At 37.7% G+C, this 10,261-nt stretch overlaps 1 protein-coding gene across 1 annotated transcript; it reads right to left on the bottom strand.

Annotated features, from left to right (window-relative positions):
- Positions 1-679: 679 nt before the first annotated feature.
- Positions 680-1,609, bottom strand: LOC102815932 (olfactory receptor 5AK2-like). The gene has a single exon (XM_006875782.1). The coding sequence runs from the start codon at positions 1,607-1,609 to the stop codon at positions 680-682; it is 930 nt and encodes a 309-aa protein (XP_006875844.1).
- Between the last annotated feature and the right edge of the window lie 8,652 nt (positions 1,610-10,261).

Raw genomic sequence — 10,261 nt, 5'->3', positions numbered from 1 at the left:
GAAGACCCCCAACGAGATGGATTGGCCAAGTGGCAGCATCGATGGACTCAAGTGTGGCAACAGTAGTGAGGTTGGCCCAGAATCGGGCAGTGTTTCATTCTGCTGTGCATAAGGTCGTTATGGGTCGGTACCGACTCGATGGCACCTAACAACAACAACAACAAGAAGAGAATATTGCCAGATTCCTTCTGAAGTAAAATAACCCTTCAGTTTCCCATCAACAATATTTTAGAGTATCCTTTTCTTTATATCTCAGCAAGTTAGCAGTTATCGTTCATTTCCAATTTTTGGCAGTTGGAAGGTTTAAAGTGGTTAGCTCATTGTTATTTTAATTTACATTTCACTGTTTGTAAGATCAAGCAACCTTTCTGTGTTGGTTGGCTGGTTTCATTCCCTAAAAATTGGCACTGTCAATTGGTCAGTCTGGTAGTTTACATGCATAAAAAACCCCTACAAGTTCCACTGCCCTTGAGTCAATTCCAACTCATAGCCACAATGTAGGACCGAGTAGACCTGCTCCATAGGTTTCTGAGGCTATAAATCTTTACGGAAGCAGAATGCCTTATTTTTTCTCCCATGGAGTGGCTGGTGGATTTGGTTAGCAGTCCAATGCTTTACCTCACTGCAACACCAGGGCTTCTTGTTTACATGTATTGAGAACTAGAAATTGAAGTTCCAACTAGAAGAACTTCTTTCTGATTCCTTTTAGAGCTTCTTTCACTTCACGGTTTCTCAGGCTGTAGATCACAGGGTTTATCATGGGAACCATGATACCATAGAACACAGAAGCTGCTTTTTCCTGCTCTTGAGTCTCTGTGGTACTGTGGTGTAGATACATGTAAGAAAGAGCTCCATAGAAAATTGTGACAGCTGTCAGGTGAGAGGCACATGTGGAGAAGGCTTTTTTCCTTCCAGCTGTAGAAGATATCTTCAAGATGGCAGACAGGATGTATGTATAGGAAAAGATGATAACTAATATAGTAAACACCAAGTTAAACCCCACAAAGACTGATAATAGCATGATGTTAAAGTAAATATTGGAGCACGCAAGGGCAAGAATTGGGGGTTCATCACAGAAGAAGTGGTTGATGGCATTAGATTTGCAAAAGTTCAATGAGAAGGTAAAACTTGTGTTTACAGAGCCATTTAGAAAACCCATGAAGTATGAACCAGCTAATAGTTGAATGCAGACTCTCTGGGACATGACTACTGGATAGTGGAGTGGGTTACAGATGGCCACATAGCGGTCCACTGCCATAGCAGCCAGGAGGTAGAGGTCACTAGTTGCAAAAGCACCATAGACCAGTAATTGTACCAAACATCCTATGAATGAGATAGATTTTTCAGTCCTAATGAAGTTCTGCAACATCTTGGGAGTGATAGCAGAGGAATAACAGAGATCAACAAAAGCCAGGTGTTGGAGGAAGAAGTACATAGGGGTATGAAGGCCAGAATTAATTTTGATCAGTAGGATCATCCCAATATTACCCATTAAGATGATCACATAGATCACTAGAAATACTACAAAGAGGATATGCCAAAATTTATGTTGACCAGCAAATCCCAGGAGAATAAATTCAGTCACTGTAGTGCTGTTTTCTTGTTCCATGGTGAGCAAGGTTAAATAATATCAGCTGAAAAGTTCCAAATAAAGAAGAACAGAGAAAGCTAAAATCATTGTGATTCTTCAACTAATTCCAGAATTTGAATGGTATAACATTTTGTCTAATAGAAAGATATGATGATGTTTTCTTTTCTTTCTTTCTTATTTAACTTTTTTGTGTGAATTGAGTGAAAATTTACAGAACAGATCAGCTTTCCATTCCAACAAATCATATCCTTCATTTCATTTCAGTGACTGCAATCCCATCAATGTAACCTCCTGTATCCTACTTCCTCCCTATTATCCTTTTTTCCATTCCACCTGTTTTTCTCTTTCAACTCTTTTGAATTTGTCCTTAGGTAGATGCTGCCCTTCTAATCTGAATGGTTGACCATCCCATGGATTGAATATCTCACCAGTGTGGTTGCTCCCCTATATACCTATCTACCACTTGGCTGCAAATTGAGCCATGTGGGTGATTTCAGTTCCAGATCTGAAAGGTTACCAAGGGCCACAATCTCAGATGCCTCTAGTCTCTTTCTGAACAGTAAATCTGATCTTTTAAATATTTATAGTTTTGTTCCTTTATTTTCTCCAGGACCTTTTAATGTGTTGTGGCACTATGGGTTAATGAGCTGGACTGCAAAGTTGGTGTGAACTGCAAGGTCAGAAGTTCAAGCTCATCAGCTGCTTCTTAGAAACCCTATATAGGGTCACTATGAGTTGGAACTGACTTGATGGCACTTAACAATGACAAAAGCAAAAATTAGAATATTTGGTAGTGGTTGCTGGGTACTACCTTCTAGTTCTTCTAGTCTCAAGGTCATGGTGACTGATGGTCACAGGTTCCATTAGTCCATTGGACTAATCAATCCCAAGCACCTTCAATTTTCATTCTTTTACTCTTCTATCCTTCATACAGGGAGAAACAAATAGTTGCACCGTAGATGGCTGCTCATGAGCTTTGAAGATTTCAGTTACTACTAACCAAAGTAGTATGCTGAACATTGTATTTGTGTACTATGTTATGCCAATTAGCCATGTTGTACCTTGAGACTATGGTTTTGAGGTCCCCAGGTCCAGCAATTTATCCTTCTAAGATACATAAGGAATTTTCATAATTTCCCCCCTATATGATCCACCACCACAGAGCTGGCAATTCAGACTCACTAACTGCTCCTTGGAAACCCTACACAGGCTCCCAATGAGTTGGAACTGACCTGACGGCACTTAACAACAACAACAACATGCTCCACCACATTCTTGGATGTGATTGTAGCAAGAGTAAATACCCATGTACAAATATCCTTTGTGAAGCCTTTATATCATTGTGGGCATATGCCTAGTCTCTGCCCCAGACCCATTCAGCTTTTTTATCTACCCATACGTCCACTCACACAGTTCACTGTTATTGTAGGCTGTGTGCATAACAGTATTTACCAGGGGATGAATTTAACTGTTACATGGCCAGTAATTTAAAACAGCCCCCAACTTCAATAACTTTATTTTACTGTTTGGGAAAGTTGCTATGGATTAGGAGCTCTGTTCTCAGAGTGTAAACTTATGAACATCTCATACATTGACCAACTAAGGTACATAAAAAACCATACTTTTATTTAGTCTTATATTTCTTGTATGCATTATATATTTTAATTAAATGACACAAATATACTTAGATACAAATTATTTTACCTGAAAATCTGGAGTCATCCATGAAGTTCTCTATTATTTTGCTCCTTCTTAACAATCTCTTCTCACTTTTCTACCCTTCTTTCTAACACTACAATAACCTGAATGAAACAGGCTGAGGAATGAAATAAGAATGAAACTGGGGCTATCACTACAGACATAAAAAAGATAATAAGGAACTCCCCTGAATGACTTTTGATTTCATTAGCTGCTATCAAACTGGTGACTCCATGAACAATGGGATTGGACCTCTGTGATGTATAGGGTGTTCATTGACTGAGTTTTTTCTTTTGAAGTAGATTTTCAGGCTAGTCTTCCTTGTATTTCTTAGTCTGGAAGCTCAGCTGAAACGTGTTCAGCATTACAGCAACACACAAGGCCTCACTGACAGACGAGTGGTGTCTGAACTTGAGGTGTATGGAACTCAGGTTTCCTGCATGGAAGGTGAAGATTTTACCTCCATTATCTTCATGATATATTGATTTGACAACTTAGGTGAATCAGATGAAATCATTGAAAAGTACAAACTACCAAAACATGGCTAAGGAAACTGAATTTGTAGATTAAAAGCACCCAGAAAAGAAATCACTAAAGAAGTCTGTCAAATATTGAAGAATATCAAATTGACAAGTCTCTTCCAGAACATAGAGGCAAGAACACTTCCTACTTCATTCTGAATCCAATATTATTCTGATAACAAAGTAAGAAAAAAAAAATCATACAAAATCCAAAACAAATAAAAGCAATCACAACCCCTCCCAAACTACAGCTCAACATTTCTCATAAATGTAGACACAGGAATCTTTATCAAAATATTAGAAATTGTAATCAACCAATATACATATAAACTATACACTGCAATCTAGTGAAATTCTTTCTGGTATGAAATTCAGGCTCAACGTTTGAAAACCAATTATTTTAACCCACCATATTTGTAATTTAAAGCTCAATCACAGGTTATAAACAAATAGATAAACCTGTTCGTGGATTGCTGGATTGTAAAATGTGAATTCATTTGTGCTACAGGTGTAACACAAAAAGACAATTATTTTATTTGTAATTATTATAAAATGAATGTAGAAGGAAGAGAACTAAAGAAATCTTGAATAAGAAGCATAAGATGAGGTTCATTACCTGGTTGAGATTTACTTTCCAGCAAAGAAAGGACTGTTCTATTGTTGGAGGAAGAGAAAAAAAAGATGCAACAGAATAGAGAACTGAGAAACAGGTGTGCAGCATATACAGCCAACTGATAGTTTTTGTTTTACAAAGGTGCAAAAGCAATCCAATGGAAGAAGGATACTATTTTCAACAAATGGTGCTGGGGCAATTGGATGAGAATGCATAGGAAAATAATTTAGAAAAGACCCATGTCATAAGCTTCACACTTTTTCCAAAATTAACTAAAAATGGATCATAGATTTATATGTAAAACTTTAAAACTTGCATATATATTTTAGACAATAACACTGAGACCTAGGACTCAGTGGAAAGTTTTTAGACATGATTCACAGCAGCACAAGCCATAAAAGAAAAAAACTGATTGACATGTTGAACTTCATTCTAAAGTAAACCTTTTGCTCTGTGAAAGACTCTGTTAAAAGGATGGGAAGACACGCTAAAGTCTGGTAGAAAACATATGCAAACCACATATTTGACAAAGGACTCATTTCTAGAGTATATAAAGAACTCTTAAAATTAACCATTAAAATCAACCAATCCAATCTCAAAATGGGCAAAAGGCATGAAGAAAAATTTCACCAAAGAGGCATACGTAATGGCAAATAAACACATGAAAAGATTTTCAACGTCATCAAAAAAAAAAAAAAAAAAAAAAAAAAGCCAATTTAAGAATACCTAAGATGTTAATATACACCTATCTGAATGGCTACAATGAAAAGCAACAAAAGAGATCAAACAAACAATCGAACCCCAGTGACATTTGTAATGTTGGTGAGGAGGTGGTGAAACTGGATCTCTTGTACATGGCTGGTGGTGGTGATGTGCTGTGGAGTCCATTGTGACTCATAGCGCCCCTGCATGGGGTTTCCCAGACTGTAAATCTTACGGGAGCAGAAAGCCTCTAGGAATGTAAAATGGTAAGTCATTCTGGAAAATAGTCTGAAAGTCACACTTATTGTTGTTTGTTGTGAAGTGTCGTCGAGTCGGTTCTGACCCATAGCGACCCTGTATAGGGTTTTCCGAGGAGCAGCTGGTGAGCTTGAACCACCGACGTACCTGTTCAAACCAACTTTACAGTCCAGTCTATTAGTCCACAGCACCGCCTCAGGACTCCATACTTACCACGTACTTACCATACAACCTAGCAACTGAACTCCTGAGCAGAAAACTCATCTCTGCACTGAAACCTGTATATATTTTTTCATAGTAACCTTAAAAATTTTATAATAGCTGAAAAGTAAAGCCCAAAATGTTGTACAATAGGTGAATGATGAAACAAACTGTGTACAACAATACCATGGCATACTATTTAGCAATAAAGAGGTAAACAAAGAAACAAAGGAACTGCTCGCATACATAATAACTTAAATGGATCTCACACAATTATGAATGAAGAAAAAATAAAAAATAAAAGCCAGTCTCAAAAGACCACATGCTGTATGATTCCATTTTTAGAATATTTACAAAAATGACAGAATGATAGAGACAGATTTGTAATTGCTAGGGATTAGGGGAGCTCTGGGGATGCTGTAAGATAAGCATTGAATTGCTAACCATAGGTTGGCAGTTCAAACCAATCAGCTACTCTGAGGGAGAAAGAGGAAGCATTCTGCTCCAGGACAGATTTACAGCCTCAGAAATCCTATACAGGATTGCTATGGGTTAGAATCTAATCACTGGCAGTGAGAGAGAGAAAGAGAGGGCTTAGGGAGAAGGTAGAGTGTGCTTCTAAGGTGTTGTTGTTATTGTTAAGTGCCATCAAGTCAGTTCTGACTCCTAGTGACCCTGTTTACGGTTTGTAAGGAGTGGTTGGTGAGTTTGAACAGCTGACCTTGTGATTCAAACCGACTGTGGTCCAGTACATTGTCCTGGAGCACCACAGGGGAAACCTTTGTGGTGGTGAACTAGTTCTATATCTTGATTGTGATTATGGTCACACAAATGCACACACGAGGTGACATGACAGAGAATGATAAAGAAGCACTGGTGTGCAGTGGTGAAAGCACTTGGTTACTAACTGAAAGGTAACCAAGCTGCTCCTCAGGAGACCGATGTGGCAATCTGCTTTATAAATATTTACAACCTTGGGAACCCTATGGGGCATTTCTATGTCCTATACAGTTCCTCTGAGTTGGGATTGACTTGACAGTATTGGGTTTGGTTTTGTAGTATTGATGTCCTAGTATAGCTATGTAAGAGGTAACCATTGGGGGAAAACTGAGTGAGGGGCATATGAGGTTTTTCTCTACTGCCTTTGCAACTTCCTGTGATCATACATAAGCAGTTTAAAATAAATGAAGAGAGCAAGAGTAAAACCTGTTTTGTAGTGATGTGGGGTTCAACTGAGCATACTTATGTAAACTTCCCAGTACAGAGTCATGCATTGAATGGGTACTCCACAAATGACCATAATAACACACGCAAACACTACTTTAAGGCTATATAATATTCATTCATTCATGCACTCAGGCAAGAATTCAACGATTTGTGCATTCATTTCCGTTCCCAGTCAATGCTCATCCCAAATCAATTCCCTTATTCCATATCTGTTATTATTCTAGGTCTTGGTATGAAACATGATGAAACTTACACTTTGACTCCTTTGTTCCTCCAGTATAAAGATACACAGCTGATTTTGAAAAATAAGATTATCTTTGCTTTACTTACATTAGATTTTTTTCCCTACACCTAGTGAAGGCTGATTGCCCACTGCATCTCTCTGTGGTTCCTCCCGATTAAGAAGTTTATTGCTGGGATCAGTGTTGCTCTCTTGAGAAACTGAGGCTCCAGGGATTGAGATGCAATTGGGAAAAACAACAACACTCATTAATTATTTTTTTTGCTGAAGATATTTTATGTCACTGCTTTCTGGATGTCCTGCTTACTTTTTTGAAAGCTGCTTTTCTATCATCGACCAATTTCTACTCCTCTTTCCTGTCTTCCTTCTTCCGCCATAAACACAACACATCCATAAAGTAAAAATTTCTGAGTATATGCATCATACAGTGAAAAACAAATTCCCTCCCCTCCCTTCTCTTGATTAGCAATACATAGTTCCCTTATCTGCAGATCACCCATTTTACAAGCTCCAGTTACTCTTCTAGGAGCTGTAGCAATGTAGTGGTTATGAATCGGGCTGCGAACCTCAAGGTCAGCAGTTCGAAACTACCAGCTGTTCCGTGGGAGAAAGATGAGGCTTTCTGCTCCCGTAAACATTTACAGCTTTGGAAACCCTGTACAGCGTCGTCGTGAGTCAGAACCGACTCCATGGCAAACAACAACAACAACAACAACAACAAAATTTCTCTTCTAGAGATGAGCCTTGCTTTTGTACACATGTTAATATTTATATCATTCACCCTTCCCATGAGAGCATAGGATGGTTCTTATGCTGTATTTTCACTTTTAGCATATCTGGGTGATTGTCTACATCAGTATGGAAAGCAAAGTCTCATTATCTTGAATGGCATTTTTCAATCTGAGAGAACTGAAGAAAAATATTCAAACCTCAATTTGAAATTTTCAGCAATATTTAAGGGTAATGTATGATAAACATTGGCTTTCTCACCAAAAGATGGTAGTTCAAACCCACCAGTCACTCCATGGGAGAAGGATAAGGCTATCTCTTCTGGTAAAGATTTACAGTTTTGGAAATCCTATGTAGAGTCAATATGAGTTGGAATCAGTTCGATGGCAGTGGTTGTTTTTTTTTTAATGGGAAAAATATTGAACAAATGCTGAAAACATCAAAAGACAATAAAAGGAATATACATAGTCACTATACCAAAAATAATTGGTTGATGTTCAACCATTTTATAAGATAGCGTTAGATAAAAAAAAACAAACCATGATATTGAATATATTCTAGCCACTGTCTCAATCCATCTCATTGAGTCTTCCTCTTTTTTGTTGGGGATTGGTCCATCCTTATAACATGTCCAAAGTAGGAGAGACGAAGTTTCACCGTTTTCATTTCTGAGGAGCATTTTGGCTATACTTCTTCTGAGATAGATTTGTTCGTTCTTCTGACAGTCCATGATACTTTCAATATTCTTCATCAACACCATAATTCGAATGCACCAATTCTTCTACAATCTCTCTTATTCACTGTCCAACTTTCACATGCATATGAGGTGATTGAAAATACCATACTTGGGTCAAATGCACCTTAGTCCTCAAGTTGATATCTTTGCTCTTTAACACTTTAAAGAGGTCTTGTGCAGCAAATATTCCTAACACAATGTGCCATTTGATTTCTTGACTGCTGCTTCTATGAGTGTTGATTGTGGATCCAAACTAAATGAAGTCTTTGACAACTTCAGTCTTTCCTCCATTTATCGTAATGCTATTTATTGGTACAGTTGTGAGGATTTTAACTTTCTTTATATTGAGGTACACTCCATACTAAAGACTGCCTTTTATCTTCATTAGTACATATTACATGTCATCTTTGCTTTCAGGCAAGCTAGGTTGTTTCATCTAGATTGTTAATGAGTCTTCCTCCCATCGTGATTACGTGTTCTTCATATAGTCCAGCTTCTTGAATTTGCTCAGCATGCAGATTGAATCAGCATGGTTAAAGGGCACAACGTTGATGCACACCTCTCCTGATTTTAAACCTTTAATTATCCCTTATTCTGTTTGAACGACTGCTTCTTAGTCTGTGTACAGGTTCCTCATGAGCACAATTAAGTGTTCTGTAACACCCATTCTTCATATAGTTATCAATAGTTTGCTGTGATCCACACAGTTGAGTGCCTTTGCGTAGGCTATAAAGCACAAATAAACATCTTTCTGGTATTCTCTGTTTTCAGTCAAAATCCACCTGATATCAGTAGTGTTATCCCTTGTTCCATGTCGCTTTCTGAATCTGTATTGAATTTTTGGAAGCTCCCTGTAGATGTACTGCAGAGATTATTTTTGAATTATCTTCTGCATAAATTTAGTTGCATGTGATATTAATGATATTGGTAGATGATTGCCACATTTTCTTGGGTCACGTATATGGATCTCTACCAGTCAGTTGGAGTCCTGGTGTGGCACTGTGGGCTAAGGCATCAGACTGCAAAGTCATTTGAACTGCAAAGTCAGTGGTTCAAGCTCACCAGCCTCTCCTTGGAAACCCTATACAGGGTTACTATAGGTTGGAATCGACTAAATGGCACTTAACAAAAACAAACAGTCAGTTGGTCAAGAAGATGTCTTCTATATTTCTTGACATAGATGACTGAGCGACTCCAGTTTCTTGCAAAAACTGATTTTATTTAAAATTTTTTTTTTTTTTTATTTGCCTTCCATCAATCCCTAAAGCCTTATTTTTGCCAATGCCTTCTGTGCTGCTTGGGCTTTTTCCTTCAATACAGTTGGTTCCTTATCATATGGTAACTCTTTAAATTATGGAACGTTGACTAATTATTTTTTGGTACAGGGACTCTGTGTATTCCTTCCATCTTCTTTTTATTTTTCCAGTGTCATTCAATATTGTGCCCATAGAATCCTTCAACATTGCAAACTGATGCTTAAATATTTACTTCAATTATTTCAGAAATGCTGTGCATGTTCTTCCCTTTTAGTTCTCCAACTCCAGATCTTTGCACATTTCATTATAATAGTTAGCCTTGTATTCTCGAGCTACACTCACAGTCATGTTAGAGTCTCGAGTAAGTTTCAGAGTCTTCTCTGACATCATTTTTGCTTTAATTTTTTTCCTAACTTTTTAATGACCCTTTTTTTTTGCTTCATGCATGACATTTTTTATGTCATCCCATAGCTTTTCTGGTCTTCAGG

This window comes from Chrysochloris asiatica, unplaced genomic scaffold, assembly GCF_000296735.1.
Source record: "Chrysochloris asiatica unplaced genomic scaffold, ChrAsi1.0 scaffold00339, whole genome shotgun sequence".
NCBI lineage: Eukaryota > Metazoa > Chordata > Mammalia > Afrosoricida > Chrysochloridae > Chrysochloris > Chrysochloris asiatica.
This window is presented reverse-complemented; position numbering and strand designations above follow the sequence as displayed.